The sequence below is a fragment of the Zootoca vivipara genome, chromosome 1 (genome assembly GCF_963506605.1).
Source record: "Zootoca vivipara chromosome 1, rZooViv1.1, whole genome shotgun sequence".
Taxonomy (NCBI): Eukaryota; Metazoa; Chordata; class Lepidosauria; order Squamata; family Lacertidae; genus Zootoca; species Zootoca vivipara.
Window position 1 is genome coordinate 74459113 of NC_083276.1, and position 21427 is coordinate 74480539.

Below are 21427 nucleotides of genomic sequence, written 5' to 3' on the forward strand. Positions count from 1 at the left end.
AGAACTTATGGTGACACTGTGGGGTGGGAGGGGGCATCCAATCAGCACAGTGCACAGCATGCAGAACTCAACTCTAGAGAGGAACATGAATGTTTCAAGAGAATACAGGGGCCTCACTTGCAGTCCCAAACCCAACCACTCAATGCCTGATATATGTGCCTTCTTCCACACTTCTTGTTCATTCCTCTTTTCTTACTTCTCTTTAAGAGAGTATCTTCAGGTGTACTTTCTCCCAGATGCTTTGGGATTTCCACAGAATACAGCCATGCTGTATTCATTAATGCTGTTCATTAACTTATAATAATTTTTTAAAAGTGGATCTCATTAGTGTCACAACAACGATTATGTCACTATACCTGTGTTCCATGGCAAAGTGACAAAGGCAACAGCCCACGTCTAATAGCTAGCCAATGGCAGCACGATGCCCATTTTACTCTTGGTGCTTCAAGAATAACGAAACAGACTTAGGTTTCTATGTAGCTAGAGCTAACAGGGAGCTCTTCAGCAGAACTATTTCACATCAATAGTTGCTGAAGCCCATGGGTGCAAAACCTGTGAGCTTGTAGGTCTGATTTCACTGAGCCATACTCATCCCAACGCACCCACCTGTTACTCACCTGATGTCACATGAGAGCCACAGCTGCTAAGGAACTATTGGGAACCTTAGGGTGTGCTTCCATTGTTCCTTTGCAAGTGCAGCCTGTATTTAGCCCAGTTTAAATTTTGCAGCGGTGTCGTATGCCATCAGATGATTGACAGCTGGGTAGCTCTGCCCAGCTGACAAATGTGGTTGGCCACAACTAGATCCAGCCTGCCACCACTGCTGAAATCAATTGGTGATTGCTCTGGGTTGGTGCACCATGTGAACACCTTGCTTGTGCCAGCTGCTGAATTCTTCCACAAACAGGTGCACTAGCTTTTTTTACTTTGAGCAGAACCTGAGGTTCTGTACACTAGCACAGCAGTCTCCTGGCCTTGCTCCTGTGCCTCTAACAGGAGCCTGCCAGTGTCATGCAGAAATTTAGCAGCTGAAATATTTGCTGGCATGGAGGTAAGTGGTGTGGAAAGCTTTGCCTTCTTTATTTCTGCCATGAAAGAAACAGGAGCAGGGCTGGGGAGCGGCAGGGCGATGAGTGGCAACCCCAGTAGCAGAGTTGGGTAAAGGTAAAGGGACCCCTGACCATTAGGTCCAGTCGTGACCGACTCTGGGGTTGTGGCACTCATCTCGCATTATTGGCCGAGGGAGCCGGCGTACAGCTTCCAGGTCATGTGGCCAGCATGACAAAGCCGCTTCTGGTGAACCAGAGCAGCACACGGAAATGCCGTTTACCCTCCCGCTGTAGCAGTACCTATTTATCTACTTGCACTTTGACATGCTTTTGAACTGCTAGGTTGGCAGGAGCTGGGACCGAGCAACGGGAGCTCACCCCATTGCGGGGATTCAAACCACCGACCTTCTGATCGGTAAGCCCTAGGCTTTGTGGTTTAACCCACAGCGCCACCTGCGTCCTGTAGCAGAGTCCTGTAGCAGAGCTGTCAGTCAATGTTTATTACGGCAAACAGCCAGCATAACTGCAAAACTGTGGATTCTGTTGTGATGAGTGAATCAGAGAGCCACATGCCCTTGCCTTCATTCTGACTGATCAGCTTGAATTATTATGGGGTTTTAGTGCTGCATTTCTGCAAGATGGTGCAGTGTTCCATTTGATTACTTACACAAATTCTGAATGTTACCCTTTGCTAAACAGATGACTGCTTCGCCCCAATTCTGTGCCTCTGAAAGAATCCCCATGGCTCCTTTATGGGCAGGGAGCAATTGTCTCAAGTTATCCTAGGCAAGTCACGTCAGAAAGGCGGGCGGAATCTGAGCCTCGTTGGGTGAGTCTCTTTGTGAGGGAGGGGTCACACCCTGGTCCCCTCTTTTTCGGGAGAAGGAGTGGGCTGGGGGGGGAGACCCTTCTCCCCACCCTCCATCAGCCCACCCACCTGTTCTCATGATGGCAGCCTGTTGGGACTCTTGGACAGGCTAGCTGGGGCTGGGACAAAATGCAGCACACTCATTTGCCACATACTATTGGGGCCCCCTGCTTGCCTCTTGTTTCTGTATAAGGCTGACATGTGAGGTGAATCCCCACTTTGGAAAACAGGTACTGGAGCATTCATTGGGTATCTGCCACAGCAATAATTAAGGACAGAAACTGAAAGCCTGCCTGTCCAGTGGCCAACTGGCCACATCAATTTTCTCTGTTGGCTCTCCCTGACAAAAGAGCACCTTCTGCCCTTGTCTGGGCACCGTAACATAAGAAGGATATCAACAAGCTGGAAGGTGTGCAGAGGAAAGCAACCAAGATTATGTACAACAGAAAAATGGTATGCAGCTCAATCCAGATCGGGGCCAGCTACTTTCTTTCTAAAACAAAGGAGGTCAATTTAAGCATGCTTGTGTTAAAACACATGATTAATGTCATCTGTAGTTTGGTCGTCAGTCTCTGTTCTGAGTTGCCATATTCTATTTTTGGAAAGAACTATAGAAAGAAAGGAGATAACTGATTGAGTAGAGAGAACAGGGCTTAAGTATGAGTCTCTCAAGCCAAGGAAGATGAGCTGTACAGTGGAAATTTGTTCACTTTATACTTGTAGGCCTCACAGTTGGTTTCCATCAAAAGCAAAACGGTGAGTTGGGCTGCAGTTAAGCTTATTTACAGTAACTAAGGATGCACCCACAGGATGAGATATTTCATTTGTAGTGGGAGCAAGAGAGGAATTTCCCTAGGAACAGTGGGGTGAGACTGATGGAATGAAGGCAGAACCTTGTTGTCCTCTTTTCAGCATGAGCTTTGGGGAGGGGGGGAGCCAGGCAGTAGCACAGCAGAAAGGCAAGTGATATACGGCTGCAGAACAGAAAAAGGTTGATTTGAAAGTGAAGTCAGAGTAAAGCCTTAAAAGCATGTATAACATCACCAGACATCTTTTTTGGGGGTGGGGTGGGGGGTGGAGGAGGCAGTGTGAGAACAGGAATTTGCAAGACGTCAAACCATGGATGCAGTGGTTGTGTAACATGGCAGGTCTGCGCACACGTGGAGGAAAAAACTGGGTGATGTGTGTGTTCAAAAGGCAAGCAAGAGGTAAAGTGGGTGGTCATAAAGAGTGTCCAGAAAAGGGAGAAGGGAAAGGGTAGTCAGGTTGTTCAGTGGAGGCTGGGGGGCTGGTGGGGGGGAGAGAAGGTGGAAGGGAAGTTCTTACCACATTTGGAAAGTCTCCCAGTCATCAACTCCATACAGTTAGTGGTGTCTAGATCGTAAGAGTGGAAAGAGGAAGGAGGGAAAACAATATAAAAAATCGTTTCCAGTTCTCTTCATAGAAGGCAGTAATGTAGCATTTTTTCCCCTGGAGCAGAAAGTATATATGGGATTGGCATTTCTACACTCAGTTGAGATTCTTCCTAAACTTATGCTAGAATATATATATATATATTAATCAATCATGTAACACAGAGCAAACACTTTCTCCTTCCTATCACTGCTGTATATTTAATATATGTGTTACAATGAATGTCCAAGATTTGGTGACTTTTACATCCTGGCTACCTCAGACAAATTTTGTGAAAAATGTCCAAAAATCTATAGGCCCACAAGTGAATTCTGAGAGCTAATCAAATGTCAGCATTTACTTGGGTATGTCTGAAAGATGAAAGAAATACAAAAAATGACAACTAGGACTGGCTTCATTCCCACATGAATGCTGACATTCACCAAATTTCATTCCCATGAATGCTGACATTTAACCAAATTTCAGCCCTCAGAGACATTCCAGCACTTCCTCCTTTGCAAAGTGGGAAACACATTGCTAGCAAAGATGGCTAAATATAGATGTTCTCTAAAAGGGGTTAAGTTGTATAAATGTTAGGGTAGAGAGCAAAGCAAAAGGATAGGTATGCACCAAACAATCCAGCAGGAAGGGATCTTGGAAAAGAGAGGCAGGTCTGGGGTGACTGTAGATAAGGGAGCATGATCAGAAATAGCAATGTGAGGAAGGATCCAGCAGGGAGTTGAGAATCTGACTGAGAAAAGGCAGCCACCGCGTCCTGTAGAGGCCTTGCACAAAGTGAGAATGTTACAGGAAACAACGAAAACTAGTTATTTAAAAAGTGAAAGGAGAACCTGGAAAGAGTGCATCCATGGGACAAAGATGAAAGACAAGGCTATCAATGGCCACCAAGTCATGACGGCTCTATATACTGTCTTCATTTGATGGGGAACAACAGAGGAGGGCCACTGAACTCGTGTCCTGCTTTTGGGCTTCCCAGGGGCATCTGGCTGGCCACTGTGGGAAACAGAGTGCTGGAACAGATAGGCCTTGGAAAGGGCTCCTCTTATTTACAAGCCGCTGAAATCATTCCCATGCGTGCATGCATGGATGTTTTAGACATATATATTTATAGGCTACTGTGATTAACAAGTAACCTATGTGCTGACTTCTGCCTCCATCAGTTGTTCTAGTAAAAGTGGAGCTGTTTCCAAGGTGGGAGTTAATAGAGCTTTGAGGGTGGAATGCTCAGAAGGGTTTTATTTACAATGCTGGTGATACTTATCCTCCAGGTTGAGGTCATGCGGTGTTAAGCGTCCCAGTGTGTACATCCTTGTGTTTTCCCTCTTTGCTAACATTGCTGGATCTGTTAGCATATCTATAGTAATTATTGAAAAGTCTGACAGGTTCTGAGGACTGAAATGTTTAGCAACTGGCTTCACCACTTTTTTGGTTTCTAAAACATGTTGTAGTTTTTATTATGTTCTGGATATGACATCCCTTTTTTGCAGTCAATTATATGGATTATATTGCAAGATTTGCTGGTGATGTTCTGTTTTGACAAAAAAAGGTGGAGCAATCCGTAATGGCTATCTTGAAAAAAAAGCTTCATTTCATTTTACCACAGCAGCTGATGAAGGCAGAAGCTGACACACTTTGCTACATAAATATAGCTCTTTTTGTTAATAAAAATAACATGTATATTATTTTAGTGATTAACCAAATCCTAAAAGGAATCCAGAACTGACGTGTATGAAGTACTATTTGACACCCCCCCCCTCTCTGTGTGTGTACACATACACAAAACTGGGCATCCATGCAATTTGTTGGTGAAGATTTCCATTAACTGGAGCTCTCCAATAACCCAGCCGTATACGAGTCCTGGTCTGCATGGACTCAGTCCACCTTTCTGTTGTGCAAGTCTTCTACTTATAGAGTCTCTTCTTGTTGTTGTTTAAACACAGAGAAGTATTACCAAAAAAAGCAACCCCCCACCAGTAGCTCGTAGTGATAAAGTATGTTCTGCAGTTTCAACACTCATATCATCTCCTCCTCATTTTCTCAATGAATGGCAGCTTTATTTCACAAACACAGATGCTGGAAACTGCAGTCCTATTCAGAGATTACTGCATTTCATAAATAACCAATGATTTCTACTAAAGCTTCTGCGTAAAAAGTTCAGCAAGATTCACATCAAGACCTACCAAAGAATAAAGCACTACAATTATGCAGGCCTCCCCTTCATCCCACAGGACATTTAAAACAGCTTATCAAAATAATAAGCGTTTAAGTTTGCATAAATACATAAAGATGAGATGAAGGAACTGTGTGGGACCTACTTTAAATACATCGGTTTCTGATGCTTATCTGATGCTGAAAATAAAGTTAGCAGGTTGCAACCCAGAAATCCCATCCTTTCCTTAATATTATCAATGCAGGAAGTGTAGTAAGCACAAAATGTCCCACTGCATTGTTAACGGTTACATATAGCCTATTGCTGGAAGCTGGAACTTGCAACAATGGCTGAAAAGTTTAGGAACCACCATGGACATAAAACAGGGCAGGGGAAAAGCAGATAATTTACTGCTCAGATGGAACAATGGATTACTTTAATATTGCCATTTATGGAAAGGGATACACAGACAGTTAACTCCTTCCCAGAGGAGGTGTCTGTTAGAGGAAAGCAATCAGTCCTGATAACAGAACTGGTATCAAATGGAAATAATCACTATTCATTCTCAGAAACATCATTTCTTACTAACGGCTATAGATTTCTTCTGTGGAACAGTGCCTCAAAAGAATGCACAGGATTGAGACAGGGGCAAAAGTGTGATACTTTTTTTTCCCTATTTACCCAGGCAGGATTCTCCTTTAATTCAACAAGGACTTCTTGACAGAGTGAATATCCATGGAGATGGTACTGTATTCTCTTTTCACTCTGAAGATCGTGGAGCTTACAGAATTCAGGTGCATGAATTAAAGTGTGTACCCAAGGCTGCCTGATCAGTGATCATTTCAAGGAAGAAATCTCCAGTAGCTCAGGGAGCACAGTGTTGAAGTGCTTTGGTGCTGAGTGGCATTTTGCTTTCACCTGTGCACTGAGCTTGTTCCAGTTTGCATTAGATCAAAAGTAGTAAGCAGAGCGAGTCCCAAGAAGCAGAAATGAGAATGAGAATGAGAGATACTAACTGGGATGTGCAGGTGTGACACAGGAACGCACCACTGAAATGAGATACACGCACAGACAAGGAAACGACGCAATGTCTATCAATATTGGTGTGAGCTTGCAAAGAATGAGAGACAACAGAAAACAGTCCTGTTCTGAAACCCAGGCAAACCAGTTTAATGGGCCAGCCCACAGCTCAGCAGACCAAGCAGGGTCCAGAGAGGTAGCAAGCATCACCTCCACGAAGTCACAAGTCCTTGCTGGCAGTGATGGAGCTGGAGACACATTCAGAGATGGGGTCACCTAGCTGTAAGGTACACCTGTTGCAATATACTGTATCATCCCTCTCCCTCTCACAGTATATATATATGTTTGTGCACAGAGAGTCCCCCAGTCACTCACCTGTAATGGCACCTGACCTGGAAGGTGGGGAACACTGCTTTGTTAGAGCAGGTGAGCTCTCTGGACTTCTCCAGAGGCTAGAATCAGTTACAAATGCTTTGCACTTTAATCTGTGAATTGCAGATTAAATGAACATTGATTTTGACTGAGGCTGCTTTTGAAGTAAGCAACTGTTCCTCACAGAATGCAGCTTGATTTGGAGTTACCTAGACTGCAAAGACATTATGCTAAGCTGAATGGCCCATCACGATTCTATGATCTCCTGGGTGCCAGGGGCAAGAAGGTGGCTTTTGTGTTGGAAGGAGAGCAGCATTCCTTCCCATGCCCATTCAAGGCTCATCTGGCAATTATCCTGGGAACAATTTCTCATTAATTCTATTCCATTTTAAAACAGCGTCATTTGGTGCCAACTCCCCAATAATTCCTATCCCATTTCAAAATTTCCTATCCCATTTCAAACAAGCATCATTTGGGTGACATTTTTGCTTCCCTGTTTTCTCAACCACAGCCTGGACATCCATATAATTTTTAAATTACAGCCACATACGAAATAAATGTTTCTTGTCAAGAATTCCATCCAGTCACAGGATTATTTTAGTCTGAATTCACAGAAAGTGGAGGCTGTTTAATAAGTCACTATGAGTAAATTCTACACATGGGACGTTTGTTGTTGTTGTTGTTGGCCTCAAAAAGATGCTAACCTTATTGAACTCTTCTAAAAGCATGAAGACCTGGGGCTAGTGAGGACAAAGGCAACTTTCTTCCCATGTGGCTACAACCACTGCATGGTGAATTTATAGAAGAAGCAGTCATCCTGCAGTGCTGAGTCTTGGAATCTACCCTGATGCTCCCTTTGCTTATTAATTTGAAGCTCCTTGCTTCCTATGCTAGGACAGCCAGACATCTGCAGATGCAAAGTAAGTGACAGCAATCTGTCTGACCAGATTTAAAGTCCAGACTCAAATTATATTGATCAGTTTTAGACATCTAGTAATTCTTTCCCAATACTTGCTCTCAGTTGTGGAAGGCTGCCTATCTCCTCCCATTAATATATTACATTTCTCGCATGCTTGTCATCACAAGGGTGGCTTTAAAGGGTGAGATGAGCTACCACTGGCATAGAGAGAAATTGGACTTTGGGTCTATGTACCTCTTGTTTTATTTTATTTTCCCCATACACTTTCCAACAGACAAAAGTTTCCTGTAGTGTTGCAGAGTTGTTGTTTGCTTGGAAAAAGCTAAATCTGCTTATCCTAGTGACCTTCATGAGGTAAAGCAGTAAAGATCAGGGCTTGTGGAAGGTTAGAGACGTAGTAGGGGAATTGCTAAATGAAGAGGTTGCCAGTAGATAAATGTTCATCCCATTCATGAAAGGGGCTAAAGGGTAATAAAAAATTATTTCCTCGTGGAGTGTGGCATAAAACTGTAACAGGCAAGATATTTCTGCCATTGCTCAGCCATTTCCACTTCATTAGAGTGTGCAGATAAAATGGCACATGGCTTCTTCAGAGTAAGTGACTTTCCAAAAATCAGTCTTGCTCTAAACTTCCAGTAATTTCCATTTGCTAGCAAAAGTCACTTCCTCCCCAGGAGCTAACTCAGGCCATTGTTTCTTTTTAAAAATGGTTTGTAGAGGACTCTTTCATCAGATACATTTTGAGGCATGTCCATGGTTTTTTTTTGTGTGTGTGTGTGGATTTTTGGAATTAAACAAACTGCTGATGACACTTCCTGTGAAAAGGGGGGACAAATGGCTCTTGGGGCAGGGCAGGGCAGTTCACGTGGAGGTGGGGGGATGCATTTAGGAAATGGGAATTGGTGCAAGGCAGGTGGGAGTGGAGCAAATGGCAGGGGAGAGATGTGCAGAGGAGTCTTACTGTTTGTGCTGAATGAAACTAGTTTTCTAGGTGCAACTTGAGGACTATGCTGATAGGTGCTTCCAATTCATGTCCTTGCCTGAAGCAAAGCACTGAGCTGTGGAAGCTACTTACCTGATAACTGCTGCACTGAAGGCTGGTCATGTGTGCTTAACAACTGTGCCTGAATGGTTTCTACTACCCTCTTAAAGCGACGGCTTGGACCTGTGAAAAGACACATCGGACTGTGAGTTGTGGAAGAACTGAACACTGCTGTGGAAGGGAGAGTGTAGGGAGAGAGCACCTTTCCATTAACTTTTCTGCTCAGTATTAGACTTCATCTTAATGCTTCTCATCCTTATGTTTACAAATATTTCCAATTTCCTCCTGTTAATTATTTCTTCTCCTTTATATCCCCCCCTTGTGCCACCATTTTGCTCCTCCTCTGCCAGCCCCTCTGGCTTCTTTCTCTCACTCCTGTCTCTGGGCTTCCAGCCATGCTGCTTCCTATGCTCGGAATAGACCCCAGCAAATAATTTCATTTTTCTCTCCCAAGTCCTTATCTCAAGACTCACTTATGCAACAAAGTTTTTTCAGAACCAGCTACCAGAGGCTCACATTACCTGCTCCTCCATTACTAATTCATTCTCTCTTTCTTGATCCCCATGACTTTCTATCAATCCTTGAGTTTTCTTCTTTCTTGCCTAGTTAATGAAAATGGCAAATCCTCTAGAAAGGAATGGTGTCACTTTTATGTTCTGTACAGCATGCACCTAAGGACCTTGTTCCAGCTCTATGAAAGTTTAATATCAGTAGCAGTAGGTTATGCCTATCACATTCTTAATAAAGCTTTATGAAGACACACTTCCTTCTGAAACTTACTAGACCTTCCAGCTCCCTTGCAACATCTGTAGATCTCATTATATTATACTTAACTACCTAGTTCGTATACCCCTGGTACCTCTACCATTTCTCCCCAACATGGTCAGCAAAAAATACTGTTCCTTGTTTGCTTGTTTGTATTTTTTTTAAAAAAACACTGCTTAGTTTCCAGGATTTTGCATAACCCAAATTCCCTAAGCAAGGTAGAACTATCTGTAATCTAAATAACCATCCATTTCCAAAGATTTTGCCTTTTTTAAAAGCACTTCAAAACAGCTGGTGTCCCATGAAGCTAAACACAGTCAGTATGACTAAAGAGGGTGGAGCGGTAAACTCAGCCCACCTCAATTTGAGTACTGCTAATCATATAATGTGGCTTACCAAGTGTTTGACAGGCCTACCATTTTTTTTAAATCTCAGGCAGGCAACAAAAGCAGATTTACTGAGTCCCTGTTGGACCGCCATACCTGGATGATGGACAATGTTCATCCAGGCAAGTTACAAGCTACACGGACCTGCTCTAAAAAACACTAGGCTAAATGCCCCAAATAACATCTTAAGGGGGCACCAATTTTGAAAGCTCTCTTCCAGAATTCTGAAGACTAGTTTGACTGCTAAAATGCTTCATTTTGAAGCTGCCTCAAGCACAAACAAATCCAGAGAGGCAGCTGTGTTAATCTGTTGCAGCGAAAACAACATAAAGTTTTGTGGCACTTTTAAAGACTAATGAATGGTATATTTGATCGTCAACCCTATGCAGGAAAAGAAATACAAACTATGTAAATCATCATGTTTGATAATGTATATCTGACACTCACATATAAGGAAAACATAAGCTGTGTTAGGAAGGTACAACTGTTAACACTACAATTATGCACATGCATCCTAAAAAAGTGTGATATGCAATTTTCCATGCATGATGACCAGCAATTTGGATGGCTTTAAGAGAGGATTAGACAGGTCCATAAAAGATAAAGCTATCAATGGCTATTAGCCACAATGGTTGTGTTCTGACTCTACTGCCTGAGATGGTCTGCATCTGAATCCCAGTTGCTGGGAATCACAATTGGGGAGGCTGCGGTTGCACCCAAGAACGTTGGGAGTGGAGAGACCTTTGGCCTGATCCAGCAGGGATTGTCTTACAACAATCTAGGAACCATTTGAACACTTCCACATACATGCAAATTGTTGCTGCCTGTTGAAGAAATTAACTACAATTAAGGCCGCCCTCGCTATTTTGTCTGTGCTCCCCCTCCTCCTCCTCAATGCAGACAGCAAGCTTGTGACAATTACCTGATAAAAGTGTGAAAGTGACTGAGTAGATCCCGTTCTCTTTCTGGGCCTCCCCACCTTCTGTGTATGTTATGTCCACTTGGAACTTCACTGGCTTCTGAAAGACAGCGGGGCCCGCTGTGGATTTGTACTCTGCGCGGAAGCTTGTCTGTGAGATGACGCTGTGACTGAGGCTGGGGATCTAGTGGAAACAACAACATGAAGAACAAATGGTACTACCACTCTAAAACCAGTGACAACACACCAATTTAAAAAGCATCAAAATCTGAATGGGAAAGACTGCTGTTTTGTGGGACTGCCCTTTCTTTAAGAAAGAAGGAGCATTTCAGTCTGATCTGCAGCAATAAAAATGAACTTCAATAAGATCTCAGCAGCTAACCATTTATTAAAAATTGTTAAACGCCTAAACTCCTGGCTATGAGAACTGCTCACACACAGCATCTCCGCCTTACCAGGATTCAATTTCAGTTTACTGGGCCTGATCTAGTCCACCACTTTGTCTAGGCACCAGTCTGGAACACCCACGGCTTCTCTTGATTCAGATGTTACAGAGAAACAGAGCTAGGTGACATTTGCACACTGTTGACACCACACTCCAAATCTCCTAATGATGGCCTCCAGAATCTTTCAAATGGATGTTAAGCAGCACTGGGGGCAAAATAGTCCCCCAAGGCATTCAAGAACAAAGTTTACAGAGTGCAGGGACATAGCCATTCTGTGCTCTTCTCTGGACCAGCCCTGCAGATTTGAGTGGGACCACGGTAAAACACTGCCGTGTGGGTTTGTGAGAGTATTGCACAAGTGTTAAAATGTATAGGAAGCATTCTTGGACTGATAATGTGGAAAGGACAAGAAGGGCATTTTGAAGTTATTAATATAGTGTTGAAAGCACTTTGCATACATTATCTTCATGCACCTTAGAACAAACCTGTAACTCTTATTACCTCCATATTACAGGTTTGGGGGAGGTAGCAGTTTGACTTGGGTCCCCAATGAACTGAGATTTGAACCAGCACCATGTTGCTTATGCTGTTAACTACTCTGCCACACTAGCTTCCAATAATTATTTGAGGCTGTAATCTTATACACATTTATCTGGGAGTAGGTCCTATTGTTATCCAACTTAAACCATACTCAGATACACCAAAACCAATAGACTTGAGTTACTTATGCCCATTTATTTCAACAGGTCTACTTTGAGTATGACTAACATTAGATTTCACCCAATGCCAACTTCTGAGTAGATTTATATAGAGTTGCACTCTGAGGGACTTAAAAATGGCAAAGATCATTTGGGATTTTTGCTCTTACAGATACAACTGTATCACATTCCACTTTAAAAGAAGCCCCAAAGAATTCCAGAACATGTCTTGAGACTGCATTCTCCCAAGGGCAGAGTTTGCTTTGGTCCCCATAAAAGGGTAAGAAATAAGCTACTAGATGGGAATGTAAAGGAATCACCCTGTTATGTATAGCCACAGTGATTTTATGTGCAATTTTGCTTGGAGTATGGCTGGATTTATATACCATGCTCTGGGGAACCTGAAAAATATGCCCAAGAAGTTATTCTTTTTAAAATCTTATTTCACAGGGAAGTTTTGCTAAGAAAGCCAGCTCCGAGTCTGGCATATATGAGTGAGAAATGAATACATAAAAAAGAAAATGAGTAACGGTGAGGGAAAGATGGTGTAATTGAAGAACAAAGAGGCAAAGGTCACTTATACACTAGCCATTTAATATGGAGCAGACATAATCTCTTCACTCAGTTTTTACAGAGAATTTAGATGACAGCATTTCCGACTCAATGTACTCCAGAATTCTTCATATTGTCCTCCCACCCTTTTCAGATCTGATCTGTGATTTTTAAAAATAGCTTGTATTTTTTAAATAAAAATAAATAAATAAAGATTACATTTAGTCAGTACATGCTATATAGCCATAGTAACAATAAAAAACACTACATCAATGAAAACAGCTTTCCTACCACTGTATATTCTCCTGCATTCTAGTACTATAAAGCACCCCTACTCGTTTTGTTAAAATGCAATTCAAAATGGCATTGAGACTTCCTAGGGCTACTGTCTCTTTAATTTCCCTCCATTCTTTGTTTTAAAGTGGCTTCCACTTCTGGCTCTTACATTAGTCAGTTCCTGTTCCTTGTGTGGTCACAATTACATGGTTAGGGTAATAAAAAAAAATAAAATTTCAAAAAAAGCAATTACTCCAGCTGAAAAGAAACCCAAAATAAAACCGCCTCCCACAGATAACAGGAACTGATTAGTCAATAACCAAGAAAAAATGTGGCCACAGGAGAGAACAGAAATAATTTTTTAGTTTTAAAGGGCACTAGTGTGGAATGTGTCTGGAACTACAGGCTGAGAAACCACAGCTCACGAAGTTTCACTTCTGTGTTTAGGTTTATGTACGTACTTACCGAGAGGAATGCATGGACTATGTCAGCCTTGATAGAACTCAGCGGTTTGTCCTTAATAACCACAAAGATCTGTTCTTCTTTCTCTAGGTTGATAAAGTTACCAAACCAGGATTTTTTGGCAAGCCTGACCAATCCAGGGGGAGAGAAAGAAAAGGCGAAAAAACAGAAAGCAAAGAGAAGATTTAGAGAAGAAAAGCACAGGCAATTATAATACACAGCCAACTAGGCCTTAGCTATGCTGTGTGTAAGTCATTGTGTCAAGAGAGTCATATTTGCTCAGGACAGAAAGCACCCCAGTGATGCACCTGGCTTTACTACAACAGTATGTACAGTTGGAAACAGAAGACTAAGTACTGCTCAAGTAAACCTAGAAGGGCAGAGGCACTAATGGATAATACAACTGTGAAACAGCTTTACAAGATACAGCAGGGAGCTGAATAAGGAGGACACTGGTAGGTCTCTTTGTGTGTGCCACTGATATGCATACAAGCAGTCCATGCACACCTTGCTTTCTATAAGCACTCTGCACATGAATGGAATGTGTTCTCCAGCACCCTGAAAATCCAGCGTGCACGGTGCTCATTTATAGCCTCCTGGACACTCATTACAATGTCTAGTCCTGGGGTTATTTAATCTATAGCAATATCACACATTTAAGAGAGAAATGTTTTACACTACAGTACTAGCTTTCAAAAGCAAGCTGGCTTTAAAAAAAAATAAAAAAGCACCTACATCTGTCAGCCTGCCTGCCTGCCTAATAGAGGAAAAGAAAACAATCACAATTTGGCAAATCTCTCCCAGTTCCTCTGTTAAAACTGGGTTGGGAAAGCACAACTCTCTGAAATATTAATAAGCAGCTATATCTGACCACAAGCCAAAGATTAGCATGGGGAACAGTAAAGAGAAAGGGCCACTCATTTAAGTAGGCTATTAAGAAGCCTGGGCTTTTGTCTTCCTCAAACACACCAGAATGACTCTGTAGGCCTCAGAATAATTATGCTGTCTGTTCCTTGCACATTAAAAGCCTTTGCTGATTAGATATTTATATGTATAGTTATCCACCCAACCTGCCCTAGTCCCTTCAGACTTCAGGTTGCTTCAATACACCTCTGAATAGAAACCTATGAAGGATGGAGCAAGTGCTTTTTCTAGCACAGGTACATGGACCACACAGCAGGTGCATGCTGCTGCTGGATATGTCAATGACCCACTAAACACATGCTACCTTTCCATACGGCACAATATATACGTTTTAATAATGGGGGTTTATTTCCTTCTCTCATTTAAACAGGGAGAGACAATTCTAGTGAAATCCTCATGGGTGGGTTACAGAGTTTTTGATGAACTTACTTTACTTCTGTGGTGGATGAGGGGTGTTTTTGATGGTCCTTTCATTCTGCAAGGCTACCTCACCAATGGCCTGTGCCCTGCAGCCTCCCTGCGCCCTGCAGCTTTCCGCAATTCAATTACACCTCAGGGAAAGGCATCCCACAGAGTTTTTTTCCAGGTCAGGAAGCAGGGCAGCTGAAAAGGCTGCAGTGTGCTGGCAAAATGTTTACAGAAAAGAAAAGGAAAAATGCAATCCTACCTTGCAATAAAGCAAGCTTAAAACTCAAGGGAATTCTCAAGTCTCCTGAGAATGAGGTGGAAAAAAGGAAAAGATATTTTGCAAGGAAAGAAAACCTTGGAGAAATTAAAGGGGTTTTTTTTTTGGCACAGCACTAGTCTGCATGATCTAAGCAGTGCTGCTTCCAACAGAGATAATAACTGCTATCCGAAACATTATTAACTCTACACAGAAGGAGAAAAAAAGGGTGGGAAGATGCAGCCTCAGTTATTCAAGATTAACGGCACAATTTTCTAAGCATGTTTGCACAGGAATAAACTCAGGCCACTGTGTTCAATGAACCTTACTCCCTAACAAGTTTACTAAGTAAAAGTTTTTATAATGAACTGCTACACCGCTTTCTTTCTAAAGTGCTGCCAACCAAGCAAAACACTGTATTAGAGAGAAGCGAAACTTGCTTCTCCAATAAGGCCTTAAGCATTATGAACATTATGAAATTGACATTAAAAATCTCAAAGACCGTTTTGTAAAATTAAAAACTGGGATATTTCAATTGCCTCTGAGCCGTGATAAAGGATGTACTGTATCCATTCTGACACTTCATATAATCACAAGGGTAGGGTCTGTTCTGAAACGAATGTTTTGATTAACATCCAATGGTAGGAGATTTAAAAGAAAAATACATTTTAAAAGGAGAAGAAGGGATAAAAAGGTGCATACTGTTGGTAAAACTGTATCTCATGAATGATCACCATGAATAAAGGTTATAGGGGCCTGCTTAAGCTTCCAGTGATACCCTGGAGCCTGTAACTGCTTGCAATACAGAGTTCTTCTGATGAGATACAAGACAGAATAGATTCTTGCGAGTCCTCCTGATGTAACTGTGCTGGGTCTGCAGGGCAAAGAGGCATAGATAGTGGCACTGATGTTTTATAATGAAGGAGGGAAATTCAGCAGACCTGGCAGAATATCCATATTGCATAGACTTATCAGGTACTAGTTTAACAAATAGGGGTTGGGGGCAAGGAAGGAAGAGATTTATATACACCAGTGGCTCAATTAGTTTGGTGTATTCCTAGACACTCATGTGATCAAAGTAATCCCAGAACTATATGGTACATATTCCTATTGACTGTACCTGTGGGTCTGTGTCTAAGACCACCCCACTCAGAACCTGCAGTCTTACAGCTTACTCACTGTCTGGACATGTTGTAGATACATCAGCTGAAGGCTAAAGTAATGTTTTTTTAAACATGCACAGGGATCTGATATGGACGGGAATCTGAATTCTGATTGGGTTTAGCACCCTGCTCACTCAGGCTTGAATCCCGAGGGTTCCCTAGATTCATTACTGCAACTCATTTTCCATTTTGTGGGGGCTGTTGGGATCTTTCTAGACCAGTCTGCACACAGAACAAGAATCAGACAAGACCCATTTCTCAACAGAGGACCCTGCAATGGTCCGCAGCACAGGAAAATGGGAACCCTGAGAACTGGGGATCTGCAAAAATTATTTATGTATGCTACAACCACGGACTTTATTAGCCCAAAAATGGAAATTACAGGAGTTACCGACAATTGAGGAGTGGCAGACGAAAAAGATTGACTATGCAGAGTTAGCAAAGTTGTCCTGCGGGATCCGAAACCAGGGAGAGACAAAGTTCCAAAAGGAATGGAGTAAATTCGTGGACTATATGGAGAAGAACTGCAGAAGTTTAAAGATACTTGCAGGACTGAAATAAATCCTACGAACTGGTTTTATTAGATGGACTAAAAGGAACTGCGAGATAAGAGTGGGAAAGAAAACCGAATGATGGGAGGGAGGGAAGTCAAAGCTCGGCAGAACTAAAATAGGTGAATAGAAGATAAAATGTTTTTTTAAAAAAATTGTTTGTTGTTTGTTTGTTGTTGTCATTGTTGTTGTTGTTTTTTATTTGGAAATTTAATAAAAATTATCTTGAAAAAAAAGGGAGAACTGGGGATCTGGTGGATCCTTACCTTAACTCTGCCATTCTGGGTCCTGTTATGATCTGGATCAGGGATAGTATTACAAATGTTGTTGGACTACAACCCCCATCAACCCCAGCAAAATGGGCAGGGATGATAGGTCATGTAGCGTGATATCTGAAGGTTCTATATTGGCCACCTTGTAATTGCAATTCAACATGGTGCTAGGGAGATTGTTCTGGTGTAACAATCTTCTCTTTCCTCCCACCGCCACGGTGTTCTGGTGGTTCTCCACCCCCCAATCGGGGCGGGGGGAGGATGGGGGGGTCAAACTCCGCTGCTCTAGTGGAAGTCCTTATGCGGGCATCTGCTAGCAGGACCAGTTAGTTGAATCTGGCCCAACGTTTTACTTTAAAGGTGGGTTGGAATTTCCAAATTGAAAGCTGGCTGTCATATTCAGCACTAGCAGTGCTCCCAGTTCCTGCACTATTGCTTTAGGGACATAATTCAGGGTGCTAATTTTGATATATAAAGCCTCATACCAGTTAATCCCAGTAGCCCTTAAAGACCACCTCCTCCCTTATGCAACTCCCAAGATTGACTGAGGGCATCTGTTTAGCAACACCATCGATGGGTGAGATTCAAACAGTAAGGGAGCACAAGGAGATATTCTCAGTGGCTGCACCACAACTGCAGAACTCTCTTTCCTTGGAAATGTTCAGAAGTCCAAGACAGGATGTTGTTGGGAAGCACTGTTCTATGGACTTCCCCCCTTTTTCTTTTGGAAGGTAGGGTATCATTACTGATCTAGCAGATTTTTTGGGGGGGGGTTGATAATCAAAATAACTCTAAAGGAAGGAGAGTGAAACATAAAAAAGAAATAAAGGGGAGAATACACACCGGGGGCAACCTTAGGATTTAGAGGAAAAGCTTGCACAACATATCTGAAGGGTAGGAAGTGCGTAGGGGGAAAACAACCTTGAAAAACATTGCAGAATCAACTTGACATGTATCTTAAGAAAGGATTTCCACCCCAAGAGATTGGTAGAAAGCAACAAGGTGTACTGGAGAAAGTACTCAATTTTACATCATGTTGTAGACAAACAATAATAGTCATTCTCTATATCTAAAATAAACCCATGGATTTAAACAGAATTGTCTCTCTATTGACCAATGCTGCAATTCTATTTCCACTTAACTAGGAGTAAGCCACACTGAACTCAACAAGACTTATTCCCAAGGAGACATGTGCTGTATAGGATTGCATTGTAAAACATGCTTATATACCATCTCAATTTGTATTAGAGGCTCTAGCTTCTACAGGGGATTTCTATAGCCCCTATGGGCTAAATTCTAAGTCAAATCCTAGTGGACACATACATACAGCCCAGTTCAAACAAGTCCCATTATTCAGGACTTTGCTGAATTGAGGCCCTGCTGCAAATCAGCATAGCTCCATCATCTGGCACACATGGTGCAATGCTTTTTTCTTTTTTAAAATGTCAGATTTATAGAAGGTGATCGCAAACAGAAACACCAAGAGAATAAAAGTTAGGCAACCACCATTTCCATTATGTTTCTATTGGCTTGTGGCTCAAAGGCAGCTATCTCCATGAACTGCTTCCTGTGCCTGCAGTCCTGTACACTAGAGAAGGCTAACCTTTTTTCTGCCCAAGGGCTGCATTCACCCTTGATCAATGCTGCAAGGGCTGTATATTGTATACTAGCAGTGAGTATGGCCACCCCACATTCTCACTCACCAACATAGGTAGGCAAAATGCCCTCCTCAGCTGGGCCATGCAGATCAACTGAGAAGGTTGATTGTTATCCCTCCCTGTTCATATGACCGGAGGGGGAAGATTTGCTTACCCAACAGGGTGCTGAGTCTACTTTAACTTTCCCCCCTTTTTGAAATCAGTGGGGCCCTGGAGGGGCAGAAAAAATTGCTGGGAGCCCTCTATAGCTGTTAGCCACCCCTAATGTATGCACTTAGGATGTTTCACTCCAACTGATCTCAGTAGGAACTAAGCAGCCTAACTAAAAATGATTTTCTCTTGAGTTTCTCTTTCCAGCCAGATATGCAGTAAGTGGAGAATATATCTCTGCACCAATGGCATATCTGTACCTACATTATTAGTATGAGAAGTCACTGCAAGATACCAATGAGAAAGATCACAGAGTTTTGCCTAAAATGTGTTTGAAACCTGTTCAACGTACCATTTTTTATGGTAGTTTCCAGACCCAATCCCCAGGTCTGTGCTGCCACAGTAGAATATGGTCCCTGTCACCCACAAATAAAAAAGCATCTATCTATATCTATCTGTCTATCTATCATCTATCTATCTATCTATCTATCTATCTATCATCTATCTATCTATCTATCTATCTATCATCTATCTATCTATCATCTAGTGAAGTTGACCAAGGTGCTTTAAATACCTTTTGTTTACATATTTTTCTTATATCTTAAGTTCTTTTGCATTAACAGATAAGTCCTCAGGATAAACACTGAACTAGCAAGTGATGCTAGGATCCCACTCTAGTCATCCTTTTATATCTAATTGTTCTAGAATGTGTATGGTTAGAGACATGTGAACTAGTAAAGGTAAAAGGACCCCTGACCATTAGGTCCAGTCGTGACTGACTCTGGGGTTGCGGCGCTCATCTTGCGTTATTGGCCGAGGGAGCTGGCATACAGCTTCCAGGTCATGTGGCCAGCATGACTAAGCCGCTTCTGGTGAACCAGAGCAGCACACGGAAACGGCGTTTACCCTCCTGCTGTAGCAGTACCTATTTATCTACTTGCACTTTGACATGCTTTTGAACTGCTAGGTTGGCAGGAGCTGGGACCGAGCAACGGGAGCTGACCACGTTGCGGGGATTCGAACCACCGACCTTCTGTTCAGCAAGCCCTAGGCTCTGTGGTTTAACCCACAGTGACACCCGCGTCCCCAATGTGAACTAGTACAGTGTGGGAAATGCTTCTCCAATTTCTTTGAAATGTTATTCCCCTGTGAAAGAGGATTCCATTTTTCTGTCTCATTCTCAGGGCACTAGAAAAATAATTTCTTGCAAATTTTGGTGGGTATTGAGATTTTGAGCTAACTTTATTATTGCAAGGTAGCAGAAGTTGGTATGTGTAAACCTTTCTGCAGCACTCTGCAGTCTCCCCATCTGCCTGGGCTTCTTAATCTGAAAAAGGCTCATGGGAGGAGTTATCTCATAATGTCTCCTGATCTTTAACTAAAGCATGGACACCCGGGAAGGCTGCTGGAGTGCAGACACCACTGGTGAGATGATTTGTGGAATGAAAGAAAGGACACCTAAAAATATCCCTTGGCCACTGCAAAAGTAAGGTGAGTGCAGTGAAAACACGGCACCCAAACAATTATAATTTCACAGATATGTTCCATCTCCTCTGATAATTTTCACATGTAATTTATTTTCTCAATAATTGATGGGAAGGATAAAGCTGATTAGCCATAGCTGGTCCTTCAATCCACATGGTGACAGTTGTGCAGAGTGTGAGAGGACTGCTGTGCACAACTGGGCTGTCATCGTGTCCTCAACAGCTCATTCCCTGTTGTCCATGCGGTGGGAATAATGCCTGTAGGGGGATGCTCATAGGCTCCCCGCCCCCAATATTTGGTTTTAGCTCATGGAGGGGGCATATGTGCAATGAGCAAACTTTAAACATGCTCACCAACATGCAGGCAGACAGCAGGAGGGAGGTCCTGACTGAGTTGTGATCGTAGGGCCAGGGCTGGGAGGTATGGCTCTGCTCTCCTGCTCCACACCATTATAATTGCCCAAACAAGGCAACTGGAAGCAGACTTTAAATAACACACACATGAAAATGTTTTGGATGGAGGTGCCTGTTTAATGTTTGTAAAGGTTAAAATGTTATGCACAATTTGGATTATTATCAATTTTTTCTTCTTAAATACATGTACTGCTATACAGAATGTTAAAAAGCAGATGGAGTCATGCTGCTTTACACCAGAAGGGGATTTGGGCTTATCCATTTAATTTCTATGAGCTTATCTAGGCTTTTCCACAAATAAAATGATACACATTACCTAGACATGTCAAGGTATAATATCCAGTCCTCAGAACTGTTAAACGAATTAGATTCATTAAAAGATGCAGCAACAGAGAAAGGAAGCACATTTATGTAACATTTCAACCATGGGGCTGGTAAGGGCTCTTCTGCTACAGAGACATCTTGCTCTCAGAGCAAAAACAATACAGAACTTTAGAGTGGCCACAGAGCATAAAGGCACTGACGATTGAAATAAAAATGCAGTTCATTATTTTTTATTATGTTTACTGCAGGGTGCCATCCAATTGTACTCATTAATTCAGCAATTATATTGGAAAGGGGGGAAAGGCCTCAGGCTTTGAGTTGCATCCAAACTGCCTACTAAGGATGCCTTCACTTGTACCCGGCAGTTCTTAAAGAGAGAGCGAGGCACAGAGAAAGGCAGCACATTCACAGAGGATGTCACACAAAAAGAAGGGGAGAGAGAAGGAAGAGAGAAGATGGTGGAAAAGAAATAAAAGGATCCCATTGA

At 42.4% G+C, this 21427-nt stretch overlaps 1 protein-coding gene across 1 annotated transcript in view; it reads right to left on the bottom strand.

Moving 5' to 3' along the window:
* Positions 1–21427, bottom strand: part of BRSK2 (BR serine/threonine kinase 2) — a 383428-nt gene that overhangs the window by 10734 nt on the left and 351267 nt on the right. Inside the window, exons 18-21 of the mRNA XM_060279665.1 lie at positions 13340–13463; positions 10906–11086; positions 8866–8955; positions 3244–3291 (exon numbers count right to left, since the gene is read on the bottom strand). Of these exons, the coding sequence (XP_060135648.1) occupies positions 3244–3291; positions 8866–8955; positions 10906–11086; positions 13340–13463 (443 nt within the window). The remainder of the gene's footprint in view (positions 1–3243; positions 3292–8865; positions 8956–10905; positions 11087–13339; positions 13464–21427) is intronic.